The sequence below is a fragment of the Dermacentor variabilis genome, chromosome 11 (genome assembly GCF_050947875.1).
Source record: "Dermacentor variabilis isolate Ectoservices chromosome 11, ASM5094787v1, whole genome shotgun sequence".
NCBI lineage: Eukaryota > Metazoa > Arthropoda > Arachnida > Ixodida > Ixodidae > Dermacentor > Dermacentor variabilis.
This window is the reverse complement of record NC_134578.1, coordinates 99,719,052-99,737,097: the sequence shown is the minus strand read 5'-3', so window position 1 is coordinate 99,737,097 and position 18,046 is coordinate 99,719,052. Positions and strand designations below refer to the sequence as shown.

Here is an 18,046-nt window from a genome sequence, read left to right as displayed (position 1 = left end):
GGGTGGCAGGATCACAATTTTACTCAGGCGCTCTGTATTGTACATCGCTACTTTTGCTTGGTTAAAAAGGGCATTGACTCCAGGAGTGGTGTTGTCTGATATTCAGGTTGTTTTGTGTGCTGCCCTGGTGCTTAAATGTTAAAATGTTGAGCTGTAGACGTCCAGTCCTCATTTCACTATTTTAACTATTTCAATATTTCACCTCTCTCGCTGTGTTTCCTACTGAAAAGTTCAGGTCACCTATTTTCAGGTGATTTCTTAAGCTAAAGTAATTGTACAGAAGAAATTATTAGATCAGGTACTTACGCTGACCTACGGATGCTTACGCATTAGCGATATCCTTGTCCAGAAGAAGCAACTATTGTAGTAACCATCGTTTAAGTATGCAACCACTGACAATTTCAGAACTTACCTTGGTTTCCGGGCAACCTTTACCTTTTTTTTATCCAAGAATAAAACTGATCGCACTTTTTTACAGAAACGGCTACATTAAACATTGACACGAACTGTCTAATTGCACCGTACCTTATAAAAACGCTGACAACACGCTGTACACTTCCAGGTGACTAGCCTGTGCGCCTTTCCTACGGCATTCAGAAAGCTGGTCTTTCAGTTGGAAGAAGGTGCGGTCCCATCGTTGAAGCGAATCATAATGTGCGGCACAGTTTTTACCGAAGACGTGTACCAAAGAACACTCCAGGTGAGGCGCCGTATCCCTGGTTTCTACTTTCAAATTTTTGTTCTTGTATATATTATATGCAGAATCCCCGATACTGCGGCATGCACACTTCCGTGCTCAAACTGCAGTTTGACACTGCCGCATGGGGCAAATTGATTAAAACTTCATCCATGCAATAACCTTGTGCGTGTCAGCGACAGATGGAGCGAAAGAATCTACAGAAAGTCAGGCAGCGAAGGAAGAGGTTTTTCATTATAGCTACCCTACGCGTAGGTAAAGGGTAAGCGAAGTTACAGAGAAAGGGGATAGGGAGCGAAACATAAATAGAGAGGAGTTCAGTGTAGCTTGCAAAGAGTATAGAACGTATGCTGCACTAGCATACGGTCTTTTTAAAGCACTAGGTCCGTAGACCTCAAGAACATGGACAGTGCAGCCTTGTGATCGAAGTACTTTAACTAGCACTAGCGTAGAAATTTTCGTTCGGAGATAATTACATGCCAGAGCGCAAAATAAATTGCAACATTGGTAATTTTCAACTAGTAATTGACTGAACTTGATTGTATTACAACGGTACCGAGAAGGTGAATAAATGGCAATAATAAGAACTATCTTACAACGCTTAATTCCTAGGCAACACTTAGTCTAAGTGCAGGGTCATCAGGTTGCGATGCTCAGTTTTCAACATGATAAAGTACGCGTAGAGACAACTGCAAAATAATTAATTCTGTGATACGGTCCCTGATCTGATTTGTGTTTCGTGAAGCACGTTACCCATCCAAGCTCAAACGACACGTAAACAGAAGTGCGGACAAGCTTTTCTGGTAACCCTTGGAATTTCTCGTCCTGTTTCATGTTTGATTCGCAACGTTTTTTGTCATAGATCCTGTGATGACTAAAGCAGTGAATATTGAACTGGCGTTTGTTGTCGCCTAAGGGTGACAGAACTCTGGCGCCGTATATTTCTGTATCACTGTTCCGAATATGGCTCTCGTAGTAGACTCAGCCAACATGCGGCCAACGCAATAAAATATATTTTTTATGCATCCCAAGTCAAAAATCGTAACACGAAATTGTAACCAGAAGAGTGCCATTAGCGTGCTCCCTATACAAATGTGTGTAGGACGAGCATCCAGTGCCTAAGCAAATTCGAATGCAGATCCAACGCACAAATTTGAATCTGTGTGAAGCGATGCTGTCGTGAATCCGACTAAAGAAAAAGGATATACATGCCCGTTACATTATTCCGTTTTTGGCGTAAAAGAAGCTGGCACACGGATGTGGACTAGCGAACACGTGCTACGCACTGCGACATGTCTCATATAGGCTTGTATTTTTTTTCATTTCTTCTTAGATGTTTCAAGGGTAGCGGCCACTTATTGTCCAGTGGGCGTGTGGTGGCGGAGGTAAAACTTTATTCCCCACAGTAAGGGTCCTGAACGACACTCGGCTAGGCGCCAGGTGAAGAGGGCAGCTCCCACGTCGGCACAGAGAGCCCGAAGCTCTCCGCCGCCGCGGGGGCGTCCTGGACAGCCCGAAGCTGGTCCTGCAGTCAAGCACTTTTTAGCACTTTGTCCCAATGTTCCTTGTTCTTGGCGAAGGCCTCAGTCGATGCACAACCACACATCATATGGTTCAAGTCTACACGTTCCCTGCCCTGTTCACACACATTTTGTCCATCGTAGTGCGGGTCGATGTGCTTCATGCACCAGGGGTTGGGGTATGAGTTCGTTTGGAGCAAGCGTAACGTGACCGACTGACTGCGGGTTAATTTCTTATCCGGGAGTGGAAACTCTCGTCTGCCGAGATAAAAGTGCTTAGTGAGCTGGTTGTACGTGAATAACTGATTCCTGTACTCGATATGTGGGTAGCGGGGGAAACCGGAGGGACGCGGTCAATGAGTCCTCGCGCCGCCTCGTGTGCGATCTCGTTGAGATTTCGCAGGCCGCCCCCTATCCATGTTTGCCGAGAACCATACGATGGAGTGATCGGTGATGTTACTTCCGCTTAAGGGGACAGGGTAGGTCCTATTCTAGCCATGCATTTTAGGCTATGTTCGTGACCCTTTTTCTCGTGATCTGCTGGGGTTAGAACATTAATCTTCGTGGCACTGTAATCAGCAATGTTAGGTAGTGTTACTGAACCAGGATTATTTTTTTTTAGAGATTAGATTTTTTGTTATCATTTTTTTACTGGACCCACCAAATTTTAGAGCCAAAATCTGCAGTAAATAGCCTGTAAACAAAAATCCCCTATAAGAATATTTAAAATCCAGGTTCAGTAGACTTTCTGTAATGTTTGCTCAATATCTGGAAAATGTTATCGCCCTAGCGCTTGTAGTTTCTGAAAAAAAGGGTCAAATGCAGCAAAATTTGGTGTTTTAAGATAATTGGCTTTGAAGTGGAAGAAAGAGCTTTATTGCAATAGAGGACTATAGAAACAAATTCTGGCGCATTTTTTCAATAGCCACCAGCCTGGTAGTGCCCTCCATCGTCAACACTTCTTTTCTGTGCTAGTTTCCTTGTTTTCCGAGCCTCCTTAGTTACCAGTCGTGTAGCCCTCTCTGCAAAGTACAGTCGCCGCCGGTCAACTTCGCGCAACCACTGGACTAGGAGCCGTCCTGGAGAAACTCCGAATGACATCAAAATGTCGGCTCGAGCAATTCTGCGGTCACTAAAAGTTAGCACAGCATCCATTGTCGCTATTTTCAGCGTCTTGAGGCCAAGAAAGACATTCTTCGAAGCGCGCTCCCATACAACCTTGTTGAACGCCTCATTCGCGTTCCGAGTTTTTCCATGGAGACATTTCTGGAGAAGCTCAGGCTTTGAGAGCTTCTGAAACACCGGCGTTCTGCTTCGAGCGTTCCGCCGAGCGCGAAAGCTTCGATGCAGACGCTCGCGTGGTGGCCGCGGCGCCCACTCCTGGATTGTGTTGCGGAGCATTGGCGTCATTGGAGGTCGACTTATGCCGGTTTCCGTGGAAGAGACTTTTTTTAAAGCACTTCTTTCGCTTCGTCATTGCATTACCGCTAAATAACCAGCACCAAAGTATAAATAAATTCGATTGTCCGCGAAAACACGCCAAAGCACGAGCAAAGCGCCCCGCGTTGCGAGTAATCCAGCTGCGTCTTAGGATTCGTTTGGCTAAGTGAAATATGCCAGCTAAGTTTTCATTCTTGCCAGATGAGTGACAGCCATTCCGCTAAACGTGACAAAAAATAGGCGGTGAAAAAAAATTTTTTTTTTCAGTTTAGGAGAGGTAAAGATCCCGAGCATGTGTCAAAGGGGGCGTGGCTGGATGCGGCCTAGGTTCCGAAAAATGTTGAGGTATATATTTCGCGTACGCGCAAATGAAACCCTGGGCCATGTTAAGGAAAGAATAGAGATTTTAAATTACAAAAAAACAAAAAATCGACTTTTTCGGAAAATTTGCCTACCCTGTTCTCTTAAGATTCTTAGGGTCGTCTTGCCTATCCCGCCCTTGGCGGAAGCTCCAGTGGCTGATCTAGTGTCGCTCTATACAGTTGTGAGGCTCGAGTATTTGAGAGCTAGTGTTATAGTTGCTTGCTCAGCTACCTCTGGCTTCTTCGTGTAAAGCGTGAGTGAGCAGCGCGTTCGCCCGCGTCCGTCGATTACTGCTAACGCAAAGGCGTGCTTTCCCGGTATGTACGCTGTATCCATGAAAGCTGTCTGGTCGGGAAACCTTGCCGCATACGCCGCGAGGGCTCTGGCCCAGGCGAGTCTCCTTCCTGTGATTGTGTAACAGATGTACGTTTCTTGGGAAGGGGAGCACTTTAATTGCTTCTCGCATGACTTTAGGCAACTGCAGGACGTTGTCCCTTTCCGGTATGGCGTTCAGGCCGAGCTGTGCATGTAAATGGATTATCATCCAGTGTCCTTCCTGTTCATGTGGGTGTCCCACAAGGAAGCATCTTAGGCCCTCTCTTGTTCAATATTTTCGTAAATGACTTTATTAACATTGATTCCGCCACAACGTACATTATGTATGCCGATGACACCACACTTCTTTTTTCATCCAAATGTCTGGATGACCTGGTCTTACGTGCTAACAGCCTGCTCTCGAAAGTACACCAGTGGTCCCTTGAAAATGGTCTCACAATCAACTCCGCAAAAACCAAAGCCTTGCTCTTTCATCCAAGAAATATGAATGTCGTGCTACCTGGAGATATTGTCCTTAACTCCAGTACTATTGAAGTTGTCCAATCAATTAAATGTCTGGGTGCTCACTTTGATCATGATATGACATGGCGCTCTCATGTAGATTTTCTCATAGGCAAACTGTCACAGGTTTTGGGTGTTGTCTATTCCTTTAGATACCTCCCGCAATCCGTTAAATTGCTGATTTACAACTCACTTTTTTTCAGTCATCTAAATTACGGCTGCCTCGTATGGGGGACAACTTCAGCCACAAATATTCAAAAGCTGTTTGTTATCCAGAAGAAATTTCTTCGCGTCATTTGTAATAAGCCTCGTGATTTTCATTCCGCTCCTCTTTTCAGCGCGCTTAAAACCCTTAAATTGCCTGCCCTAATAAACCTGCGCTTGTTGACAACCTACAGAAGATATGAGAAAAATATTGGTGCCCTCAGCTCTCTCGCTAATCTCACAAAACGAGAAACCCCCTACACAACTCGAGCTCCTGAGACTTGGTGTGTTCCTCAACTTCGGACTAATTATGGCCAGCAAATGTTATGCTACTGGCTGCCGAGTCTACTCAATGATCTTACCAGATACAATATCGATGTGTTGACTTGTTCCGCGAAAAATCTGCGTGATATGTTCCTCCAATCTTGACTGTGTACCGTTGTACTTAGTGATCTTTTGCCCTTAGTGCTTTTGCACTTCTCTCTGTTCTTTCCTTCTTTTCTTCTTTTCTTTTTCCCCTTTCCGTTTCCCACCTGCCCTGCTGCTGCCATTGTAAACGGAACCTGGGGCCAGTCAAGCTGCTTCTCCGCAGCTTTTTTCCCCTTGTTTTTTCCGCCACAACCATGTACCTCCTTGCTTGTGGAAACAAATAAATAAATAAATAAAAATAAATATCTCTCTGCCCGCTTTGGTGCTTGAGAGGCGTGCGATCGGTGCCGTCTGCTGAGGCTCGATGATTTCGGCAAGGGTATTGTGCCCTCCTAGCTGTAAGAGTAGATCAGTGGAGGCATTATCGGGGAGCCCCAACGCTGTCTTGAAAGCTCGGCGTATGTGCACTTCAATCCTTGTCTGATGTTCTTTTCTCCAGTTGAGCATCGCAGCCACCTATCTGATGTGACAGACTACAAAAGCGTGGACCATACTAATGGCGTTGTCTTCACTCAGTCCTCTGCCTATTCACGATGCGCGTAAACATTCGGATCGCGTTCGCATTCTTGACCGAGATGATGTCCAGCATCACCCAGTTGGAGCCGTTACTTTGGATGATTAGTCCTTGAATTCGTATTTTGTCAACCGAAGGTAAGCGATTTCCGTCCCTGTCGTGTAACTCAATGCATGGAGTGTGGTGTCTGTGCCAGTCGTTGGACGGGCGCCCTGGTCTTAGGGGCTGGTAGATGAGCAGCTCGGATTTTCTGGAAGAACAGCGAAGTCCCATTGAGGTCAGATGGGCCTCGGTAACCGAGATGGCTTCTTGCATTCGAGCTTCCAATTCCGCATCGCTGCCACCGGTGCTCCAGGTGGTGGGTCGTCTGCGTATATGGTGTGCTCCTCATCGGCAATTTCACCTAGTGCGCGAGAGAGCTTTGTCATCGCCAAGTTAAATAAGAATGGTGAAAGTACTGAGCCTTGTGGCGTTCCCTTAATTATCGCTGAGATCAAAGCTCTCCGAGACGTGCTCGCCTATCCGGAGAGTGGCCGTTCGATCCTCCAGAAACGCCTTAGCGTAGCGGTAGAAGCGTGTTCCGAGATTGTGGTCAGATATGGCTTGATGTTGGATGTCAAAAGTTTGCTCACGTCGAGTCCCGGCAGCGCCTTGGTGTCTCGTGTGGGGCGATCCAGCACACTTTTCTTGATCGTAGCATAGCGTCTTGCTTTGAGAGACCCGGCCTATAGCCGATCACATTGTAGGGGAAGTACTCCTTTTCCTATAGGTATTCCGATAGTCTATTCAGGATGACGTGTTCGGCTAGCTTTACTAGGCAGGACGTTCGTGAGATCGGCCTCAGGTTTGGTAGCCCCAGCGGCTTGCCCAGTTTTAGGATGAGGACCGTGTTGGCATGTTTCCACTGTGCAGGTAGATGGCCGGTTTTCCAGGCTAAAGTTGATTCGTTGCGTTAGGAATGTGACCGAGTAGTCCTCTAAATTTCGGTGAACCCGATTTGTCATACCATCTGGGGCCTGCTGCAGAGTTACTGTTGAGTTCATGAATTGCGAAACGTACTTCGCTTTCTGTAAAGTCCGTATGTAGCTCTGAGTTTAGGGCACCGTCATAGTTCTTCCTTTGTAAGGTGCTGGGTTGCCTCGATTTAAGCGGTAAGTACCGTTTGGCAAGGTCATCAATAAACGCTTCGGCGGTATTGGTTTGCTTCGCGCGGTGTACTAATTTGCTAGCCTTATCCGTTGCATAGTTTTGGACTTTGTTACATTTTCGTCGAGGAGGTGTTTTATGAACCCCCACCCACTCCTTCTGCGCATTTGCCCATTTAGGGATCTACAGACTTCGTCCCATTGTTGTCAGGAGAGAACCACGCAGTAGCCTTCAATGGTCTTTTTGAGTTCGGCAAGTTTGGTTCGTAGTCTTCTGTTGAAACGTTGACCCTTCTACCTGGCTAGAATGGAATGTTTGGCTTCTAGAAGATTCGCTAGCCGACTGTCAATTCGGGGACAGTCGCTCTCTACCTTAACGTCCTTGGTAATCGTTCGTTCCGAGGCTACGATGTCTGCTTTGAGCTGCTCGGTCCAGCTTCTTATCGTTTGCTTTGTGTTTGCTCCTGATTAGTTGGATGGCTGCGTGCGTATTGCACGAAATTTGTTCCAATCGATTAGTTTGTACTCCTTTTGCTCCTTTCCCGGCATCTCTGCATCAATTCGGAGAATATAATGGTCACTGCCAAGGGTATGCCCCAGTTGTGCCAGGCACATTTCTCTAGGCCCCGCAAGGATGTGTGGTCCGGTGTGGTGTCTCGACATGTGGAAGTGCCACATCTAGTTGGGGTTTCCAGGTCTGTGGTTAGTGTGAAGTAGAGATAGGACGCTGTCATGTGAAGATGTTATCCCTTGCTAGAGGGATACCTGTAGCCCCATGCCTTGTAGGGGGCATTAAAGTCTCCACCAACAATCAGCGGACTTTCTTTGGCGCGTGCGCAATCTTACCCTGAATGCCTCTGAACCTTTGCCTGTTATCCTTAGGGCTGCTGTACAGAATTGTGTGGAAAATGCTTTGCTTGTTCCCTACTTGGTCGTTAGGTATTATCTCGATCGTGAGGTTATCGATTATCGTTATCGTAATCAACATGCGTACATGCTTCCTAGAGGATCGCCTGTTCTGGGCATTTGCCGTAGTACGGAAATCATATTTTTCAAGACGTGACGATCATCTCAAAAGACATCTGGCGTTGGCGCGAGAGAATTGTGCATGTAGGTATGGAATATTGTATGTTTACTTTTTCTTAGTTGGACTGCATAGCTTACGGAAGACAAGATGTGTGACCGAAATGCTGAACACATTATTTTGTTGCAGTTTCCCTATGCTGAAATGATTGTTGGATGGCATTAGGGCAGCACAGCGACGCCGCGCACCACCTGAAGTCGTCCACGTAGTGCGCCCCAGGCTATATTATGGGAGCTAATGATCTATTGGACATAATTTCTTTGTTGTTGATCTGTGTTCCTTTACTGCATGTTCTCGTGTTTGTCATATTTGCGTCTTGCTTGCATCCTTCGAACGATGCTTCTAAACAGCGTGACCGCCGGGCACACGTAGTTATCTTTTTCTGCGAACGTTCTTGCGCTATCTTGTGTATACAGTTTGCATGTACGACGCGAGTATTGGTGTACGTTCTAGAATGCACGGGAAAACCACCGGTTAGGGTGGAATCTTCACCGTCATGTTAAATAGCCGGCGTGTGTTATTGTGGATAAGATTTCAGCAGTCGACGTCTGTGTATGCCATTTTCGTTAGGCTTGAGTGTTATTTGCTTTTCTTGATACAAGTTCGCCCAATCAAGAATTAGGTTACGTCACTCGGAATTGTGCTATCGACTCATTTTTTCCCGTTGCTAAAGTGTGGCAATATGGACTACTGCGTAGTGGCTCCAATTTATTAGTGATCTTGTGTTAAGCCAGTATGATGACGTCGAGAAAACTGCAGTGTAAAGTTCAGTCATGAGGACTGCGCCTTCGATAGGTTTGAAAATTGGAAACACTTCGAACCTCCCTTGCGAGAATTTTGCAATGATGCATATAACAACAGGGCACACACACTGGTCTAAGTGGATCAGACAGTAGACGTCAAGTTAAATTTATCGATTCCTTTCACTGGGCGCTTGCGACGAGCGACAATATTATGCAAGCCTAATTTCGTGTACCACCAACGTATGACGCAAGCAACGCAGTTTGGTGCCCGTATTTCTGTCATAGCATTGACCGAGGATTTACAAAGCTAGCTATCACGCCATTGTACTGCTGAGAACTTGGACTCCAAGAGACGAAGTTTGCTTGTTCGCTTTATATCCACCTGTCTCGTAACTGACTTCTCGTAACTCACCCCAGTACGAGAATCCAAGTTTTCAGCCGTGAAGTGTCGGTAAATATGCTATGGGAATCCGTATTGTTTGCATTAAGTGAATGGTGGAGAACGACTTGGAGATGAACTATTGTCAGCACAAAGGGCGATGCGGGTGGTGTCCTAAATAAGGGAAAACCTTCTGCCAGATTGGCAGCCAAACCATGAGCTAAGCCACAAAGTAAGATGCCATAAGTTCGCTTGGTGCGTATGTGAACTATTGAGCACTGTTCCCTCAAACGTGCGCACTTTTACCTCCAACAAACCCTCTTTTTCTTTGCGCGCAGGTGCTCCAGCTTGAAAGCCTAAGGAACGCCTACGGCTTGTCTGAAGTCATCGGGTTCATCTCCATCCCGGCGCCGAACACCATTGGATATCGTAGCGCGGGTTACCCACTGCCGATGGTCGAATACAAGGTACGGTAGAAACATGAAAAAGAAAAAGAAAGCATACAAATAGAAAGATAGGCACTCCCAGAAACATTATCAAAGAGCATATTGTTCTAACAAAGAATCAGTGGCCTGGCACGTTGGCTATGTTCGCTACCATCATTGGCTGGAGACTGATACATAGGAAGTTTAATAGTAAGAAATTCATAAAATGTGTATCGGCCTGAAGCACATGCACTTTTTGCCCGAACCTTTTGTGGCCTTGGCCGCTCTTCCTGAATAGCATTTTTTGTTCCGTTATGGGCATTCTACACATGTTCGCGTGAATAGTAAAGGTCACCGGTCATTTAAATGTAATAAAGGCCACTGATTGTAATGCCGTGACCATACCTGACGTTTTTTGCGTACCGTTTAGATACTCCAGGCAAACGTTTTTAATGACGGTAGTATCGCAATGCGCAACCACAAGAATTTGTGTTTTTGATTCTGTTTCACATTTGCTTCTGGAAACTTTTGGCGTTGGATGCCTGTTACAGCCTCTTCAGGTGCCAATTCGGAAGGACAAAAAAAGTTTAGATCTGTTGTTCTGATTGTGGGACGCGCCGTAGTTGGTGACTCCGGAATAATTTTGTCCTCCTGGGGTTCTTTACGGTGCACCCAATGCACGATATACGACTGTTTTTACATTTTGCCCCCATAGAAATGGCGCCGCTGCGTAGTCCATTGCCGCAGCGGACCTCGTGCTGTTGTGCTACACTGCATGCCTACATCGAGGCAGTGGGCGCTCCCCCCTCTTCTCCTCGTTCTTCTAAAGTGGTTGCCCTTGCTGGCAACCTGCGAAATTCCAGGAAACCGCTGTACCCTTTCCCTAGGTTGAACTCAGTAGTCCTGTGGCACAGCGCACCACTACGAATCCACTCGCAGCCTTCAGAATTCTACAGGATTGCTGTCCCCTTTCAGTGGAGACCGGTTTTGTGCAGCTCGGACTTCGACTGAAGAGAAAAACGATGTGGTTGACGTCATCACTGGTCCTTCCTCTTCCTGCCGACGATGGGGCGCCGAAAGGGATTTAAGGCAGAGCCGGCCCGTTGTTAGAGAGAGAGTCGCCACCAGCCGCCCCGTCGGTCTGGTGCGCCCTTTGGCTCCGCTACTTGTATGCTATTACCTGCTATTACCTGATATATGCAAATATTGTATAAAGTTTTTCGGCTCTTCTTCGTCGGCTCCAAGAGGCCGTCTCTTGTCTTCGACCCCGAGTCGCAATAGGTGAGCAGCTCTACACCGAAGCAACTACACCACCTCGGCTAGTTCTGCAGAATAGCCGATAAATGTGTGAGATTTACCGAACTTCCTTCCAAGTGACTCGATACTGCACTGCGGTATGATGGAGCTCTAGGCATATTTTTATGACTGTTCGTAATTACGGAGAAAATAATTACCTACATATCGTGCAGTAACGTAATGCTCCCTTCTTGCTCAAGAGATTCAGTCACAGGCTTCCAAGATATGCACAGTTTTAATATTGACCGCATCCATAACTACGAATAAAAAAAAAAAACAACGCCCATGCAGCCCGTAGAGACCGTAAGCCAGCGAAGTGTAAATGTGCGGACCTAGTGTTTATGTTGACGGTGACGCTGTCGCTGCGCTTCTTCGAAGGCCCGAACTGCCGGATTCCTGGCCGTGGCGTTGGCGACGTCACGTTGTAGCTCCGCTTCGTGAACTAGCGCGGCCGCGCGAGCCGCCGGATCGGCCCCACATTGCTGCTTGCGCTCCACATCGCGGAGCCCAATGTTCTGCCGAAGTGTTGGCGCACCGCTCACGAGATCTCTCCCGCTCCAGCTATCGGCGCCTGTTGCTCGTCGGCCAGCTGCTCCTCGGGAGAACGAACGGTGCGTTGCTGTCCCATTGCGAAGTCAGAGATAGATTGCTGCGCACGCGCTCTCCTGCGATACAGAAGGACGTCAATATCGGTGTAGCCAGGAACGCTCCCCACTTTCCGCCGAAAGGTTTCTGCGGTTTGACCCCAAGCGTTTCGCCTAGACATAAAGAGCTCTCGTGTAAAAATATAGGGAGACACTTAATCTGCGCTTCTAAGGGTATGACGCGATAGCTTAATTGTTCCTTTCAGTGGCTTTTATTATGGCACGGTCCCTGTTGACGCCTAAGCCGCTTGACCGTAGTCGCCTCAGTCGCTTAGCCTCAGCTTTTCGCGGCAGACTCGCCTGAAATATTCGCTACTGAGCTCCTGTCGGTAGCGACCTAAATCCGTGGTTTGCGGTGTGCGGCTTCGCTTCTGGCATTTCGCCGCAACTTCCCGCGCACGCAATTCGGCGTCTGCGCGTCGTCTACAACGCTGGCGTTCTGCGTGATCAGCATTAGTTTGCGCTTCCTCCGCAGCTGCCCTCCGCGGTCTTCCTGGACGCCGAGGTGGTGGTACAGATGGGCCAGTACACGATTCCGAAGATGTTCCAGTATGAGGTACCGACGGCGGCCTTGCACAGGATGCCAAGACGAACCGGGTACATTATCTATTGCAGAATCGACTGTAGCAGGCTGAGGACAGAATTGGGGAACGAAGCTGGATGGATGGATACATGTTATGAGCGTCCCCTTTGGAACGAGGCGGTGGGGTGCGCCAGCAAGCTGTTGCTATTATACTGCCTAATGTGCTACCTAGGTGAAAAAAGAAAAAAGAAAGCATGATAAATTCCCACAACGACATTTTCTGACCCCCTATTGTGAACGTTGCTTTTGTACGTCTCCGTTTTTTTTCGTTTCCCTAGTTCTCTTCCACCAATCTTCCAATCGCCTCTTACTAATCTCTATTGTGGACATGTTTACGTTTGTTTCTCTTGCTCTCGCTGAACCCAAGGACTTCAAGGAGGCCAGTGGTGCCTAAAGCGACCCACTGGGTGGATGTCTTCACATTCTAATAAAACATGCTCCATCGCTTCTGCCTTTAGCGCAGCACACACATTCTTCTTCTCTCCTATATCTCGGCTTATAGGTGCCTGTTCTAAGGCATTCTGATTTCGCTTCTAAAAGCAATGAGCTTCCCTTTGAGTTATCATAAATTGTTTGTTTTCTTATTTCATTTTTTTGCTTTTAAGTAGTTACTCATGGCAGGTTTCGTTTCCATTGCCGTAATCCGTGAGATTATTTCAGCCTCTCTGACTTTCCGTTTTGACGTTCTTTGTTGCGGTGTTTCTCACCCTACAGGCCGCATATTTGCTGGTAAGCTTCCTAGTTCTTTTGCTCCACTGCACTGTGAATCAATGTTTTTCCTGTGCAGACACCTCAAGACTCTCCGAGCCCATTTCCTTTCTTCAATATTTCTCAGTCGTTCTTGATAATTAATTTTACTGTGAACTTCCCTCACTTCAAAACTAGCCCAGCCAATATCTCCCTGCACAGCTTCATTTGTAGCTTTCCCGTGAGCGCCCGATGGGAGGCGTCTCACTGACCTTTGGTTCCCATGAAGTCCTGATTGTAGCCCTGATTTCAAGGAAACAGCCGCATTTCCAAAAGGAAGTCCTGCAACCATTACACTTTTCACATACCCCGGAGCACCGCGTAGCTTTGTATCCCCATGGCGCTCTGCGCCTCATTATGGCAGCATTTCTCTTCCCCTTTACTATTACTGATTTTTTCTGTGGGTCCATATATCTATTGCCTTCGTTTATCCATATACCAAGGTATTTATATTCTCTTACCCGAGGTATTTCCTGGCCCTGTATTGTCACAGTCTGTTCATTGTTTTCATTGAATACCATAACACCTGATTTTCTAACACTAAATTTCAAACCTATATTCTCGCCTTCCTGTCCACAGATACTAGCGAGATGCTGCAAATCACTTTGCTTGTTAACTAGCAACACATCGTCGTCCGCATAAAATAAATTTGTAAGCTGTAATCTGCTTCTCAACCACTGTACCCGCGTGTTTGTATGAAAAATTAAACCCGATATTACTTCCTTCTAGCGCCCTCTCCATCCTCACCATGTACATCATAAACAGCAGTGGGGTAGAGGGCACGCCTCAATTCCTTGTTGATATCAACTTCCTCCTCGCTCCTAATCCTTTCCCATTCAACGCAAACGGTATTTTCTACGTAAATCTTTCTCAAAAGCTGTAGACAATCTTCACCTAAGCCTTCCCCTTCCAGACTATCCCACAACATGCTGCGGTTTACGTTATCACACGCCCTTAATAAGTAAAAAGGCCATATATAATGGTCTGCTTTCTACTTATGATATTTCAATACACTGAGTAAGAACGAATAAGTTAGCATCCAAACGCCTACCTATTCTGAAGCCATTCTGAAGTTCTCCCAAAATGCAATTATTCTCTGCCCATGCTTGATGCTTTAATCTGATTGCCTGCATTGCTAGTCTGTGTATTACCGATGTAGTGGTCAACGGACTATACGAGTGAATTCTGTCCTTGCACGAGGTCTAAGCTTGCATGAGGTCGGGGGCCATCTGATGCACAATGGTGTAGTTAGAACGCGGGGCGGGGGGGGGGGGGGGAGGCAGCAGCCGCATGGTGGCACTAAGCAGCTGTCGAATACGCCTTTATGTTGGAGAATAGCAGATAGCTCTTTTTTTTTATATGGCGACAACATGCCGACAGTGAGGTCCAACAATCGTCAAATAGTTGTTCATTTCAAAGACCGCACGGCACACAAATAAGCTTACGCTGAATCTGTACCTTGCAGCTTGCCAGTGTGGCGAAGCGGTAGAGTGTCCGACTCCCATCCAGACGGACCCAGTTCGAGTCCTAGAATGTGAACGTTTTTTTCTTTAAAGCTAAATCGTGGACTCTATAAATTTATGATTGTAGCTATCACGTGACTGTGGCGTGGCTTCTCGACACGCTGTCGACGCCGCCGCCTTTTCCACTGAACGAGAGCCTGAGAAGTTCATGAGAAGCTTGATAGCCTTTGTCTAGAGTTTCACGGGTTTCGGGGCTACCTTTGTCATGTTCCTTGCAACCGCTCGCATAGCTTTTTCTGAGAAATAGAGGTTACTTACAGTGATATATCTCTCTTTTTCTAAGCGTACCTTATGTGGTTTAGAAAGTATTCGTAGTGCAATGATAATTGGGATTGCAAAGCTGGAGATTTCGCACAGCGCGCACACATTATGGTAGACAAAATTGACAGCTTTGTATATTGTCTCGTAACAATTTGGCAGCATTTCCTTGGTGTTGTTGCAGCTAAGAATGTAACAGTCAAGTGTATACTGATCTCGGGGAATTCAAGACTCTGTTGGCGAAAGGAAACGTAGGGTTAGCCCAAACTTCACAGCCCTCGGTTAGCGATTCCGTGGGAAGTGTAGGGCATTGGCCGAATTTGACATGGGATATTTTAGAACGGCTACAGAAGGGTACACATTTAGGTGTCAGCGGCATCGTTCTAACGATGCAGGAACATGCTGAAGGGGCTAGCGGGTTCTTGTTTTAAGGGTAATCGAACAACGCAACGGACGGCTGTTTATAGCCGGTATAAGACAGTGCTTTGTTTGTTATGGATGTCATGTTGTTTGCACTCTTCCATTCAACCAAGTATGCTATGCAATATGCTATGATAGGTAACCCGCTCTGGTGGTTCAGCCACTATGGCGTTTTGCTCAGAGTGTGGAAGGCTTGATTTCTGGAAGCAGTGACAAAGCGACGCCGTTCTGATGGTAGAATTCAGAACCACTTGCTTAGCTTACTGGGAAAGCCTACCATTATTCGGGGCTTTAAATAGTAAAAGTTTACCGACGATTACGATACTATGGAATGCAAAATTTGAGCGCAGCTGTAGATGTGTTTTCATTTTGCGATATACTGAGACATCAAACCGATCACCCCACCGACTAGCAGAGACCCGGCGCACGGTGCTGAATATATAGGTCAACCACACCAGTTACCGCTTCCCAGCAACTGCAGCTTACCTAGGAGTAATCTTGCGACGAAAGCTATATGCGAAAGCAACATTTCAGGTTCTTTTGAAAGCGAAGCTTGCATTGGGAGGGGAGGGGGGGGCTCACAAGTTTCGGTGGCGATGTAATCACGCAGAAAAAAAATAAAACTGTTGATCCCAGAGCAGAGCAGTTGCGGGAAAGCGCAAATAATAGGGCGGTTTGATTGGTTGCGTGCACACGCCACGAGCGCCCCCAATCGCAATCATTTCGCTGCCACCTGGGAGGCAAAAGGCAGCAAAGGGTTTCGCGCGCGCTGCGCCGGCTTCGTTTCCGTTCACTTCAGTCTCAGAAAATGGATGGGACGGCCACGCGGTGCGAATTTTCCGTAGCAACAGGCAGCCTTCGACGCGCAGCGGCGTGAACTCTCCCGTGAAATGGCCCGAGGTCTGGGCGCCGATCCAGCCGTTGAGAGCTAAGTATAGTACGACGTAGCCTGAGGGCGCGCACACGTTGACGAGGATAACGGCGCCCATAGTTCGACCGATGTTTCGACGCAATGGCGCAGACAACGTAAGCGGACGCGGCCAACGTACTCCGATGCGCCCGGCATCGAACGACGCTCGCCCGCGCCCCGATGGCATGGGACTATAAACGCGCCTTTAGAAACTCCCGAGCCCAAGCAATCCGACAGCAACGAGAATAGCCTGAGTGTAGGAAGCAGAAGGCCGAAGAAATCCGGCACCATTACCTGTGGGATACTTAACCGTCATGAAGGTCAGGCGCAGAAAGGACTAGCTTCGCACGCCCCCTTTTTCTGGTAGGCTGATGGATTGGAATTTTTTTCAACTTGCCCCGCATGGCTGGTGCGGCGGATGCGCTTACGCGATGGCTATCTGGTGGTGCTTCAAGGTGGCTTGCCCCGCTTTCCTCCTCATGCTCCCGCTGCGCCCTACTCCATCGCTTTCCTCCTCGCGCATTCTTCGCTCTCGCGTTCTTTCGTCCGCAACTGCGCTTTGCGTTCGCTCTTTCTTCCTTCGCTGTACTCGTTCGCTCGGTTACGCCGAGGTACGAACCAGAGGCACGCCGACCCTCAATGCAGAATTGGGCGCCTAAGATTTGTGCTCTAGGAGGAGCATTTGAGTTCTACGGGTAAATTGACCTTCTCGAATACCGAAACGCCACTCTTACCATGAAAAGACGCTTGGCAAGCCAGAAGAGACGCAAGAATGAAAGACAGGTGGTGAGGGAACTTTAAGCTTCCTGCATCAACCAGCCGTTATGTATTATATTTTAAGTGCATTTCTTCGGGCCTAGTGATTTTTTTTTCCGCGAAGATCGACAGGAATCTGGCATAAAAGAGCTCCCCCTGGCCAGCGTTAAGCACTTGTCATCATCATCAGCCTGATTGCGCCCACTGCAGGGCAAAGGCCTCTCCCATACGTCTCCAACTACCCCGGTCGTGTAATAATTGTGGCCATGTTGTCCCTGCAAACTTCTTAATCTCATCCGCCCACCTAACTTTCTGCCGCCCCCTGCTACGCTTCTCTTGCCTTGGAATACAGTCCGTCACCCTTAATCACCATCCGTTATCTTCCCCCCTCATCACATGTCCTGCCCATGCCCATTTCTTTTTCTTGATTTCAACTGAGATGTCATTAACTCGCGTCCGTTCCCTCACCCAATCTGCTCTTTTCTTATCCCTTAACGTTACACCCATCATTCTTCTTTCCATGGCTCGTTGCGTCGTCCTCAATTTAAGCAGAAACCTTTTCGCAAGCCTCCAGGTTTATGCCCCCATACCTGAGTACTGGTAAGACACAGCTGTTATACACTTTTCTCTTGAGGTATAGTGGCGACCCGCTGTTCATGATTTCAGAATGCCTGCCAAACGCACCGTAGCCGATTCTTATTCTTCTGATCATTTCAGTCTCATGATCCTGATCCGTGGTCACTACCTGCCCTAAGTAGATGTATTCCCTTACCACTTCCAGTGCCTCGCTACCTATCGTAAACTGCTGTTCTCTTCCGAGACTGTTAAACATTACTTTAGTTTTCTGCATATTAATTTGTAGACCCACCCTTCTGCTTAATAAATACTTATGCTTAGTAAATACTTTGTAGGCACGGACAGTAAGCTGATCGGTCTATAATTTTTCAACTCTTCGGCCTATCCTTCGGCCTTCTTCCTTATGGATTAGGATTATGTTAGCGTTCTTTCAAGATTCCGGTACGCTCGAAGTCATGAGGCATTGTGTATACAGGGTGGCCAATTTTTCTTGAACAATATGCCCACCATCCTTGCACAAATCTGCTGTTACCTGATCCTCCCCAACTGCCTT

At 47.3% G+C, this 18,046-nt stretch overlaps 1 protein-coding gene across 1 annotated transcript in view; it reads left to right on the top strand.

Annotated features, from left to right (window-relative positions):
- The window catches only part of LOC142564892 (luciferin 4-monooxygenase-like), a 61,646-nt gene that overhangs the window by 23,953 nt on the left and 19,647 nt on the right, over window positions 1-18,046 (top strand). The window contains exons 5-6 of the mRNA XM_075676084.1: window positions 563-700; window positions 9,694-9,822. Coding sequence (XP_075532199.1) covers window positions 563-700; window positions 9,694-9,822 — 267 coding nt within the window. The remainder of the gene's footprint in view (window positions 1-562; window positions 701-9,693; window positions 9,823-18,046) is intronic.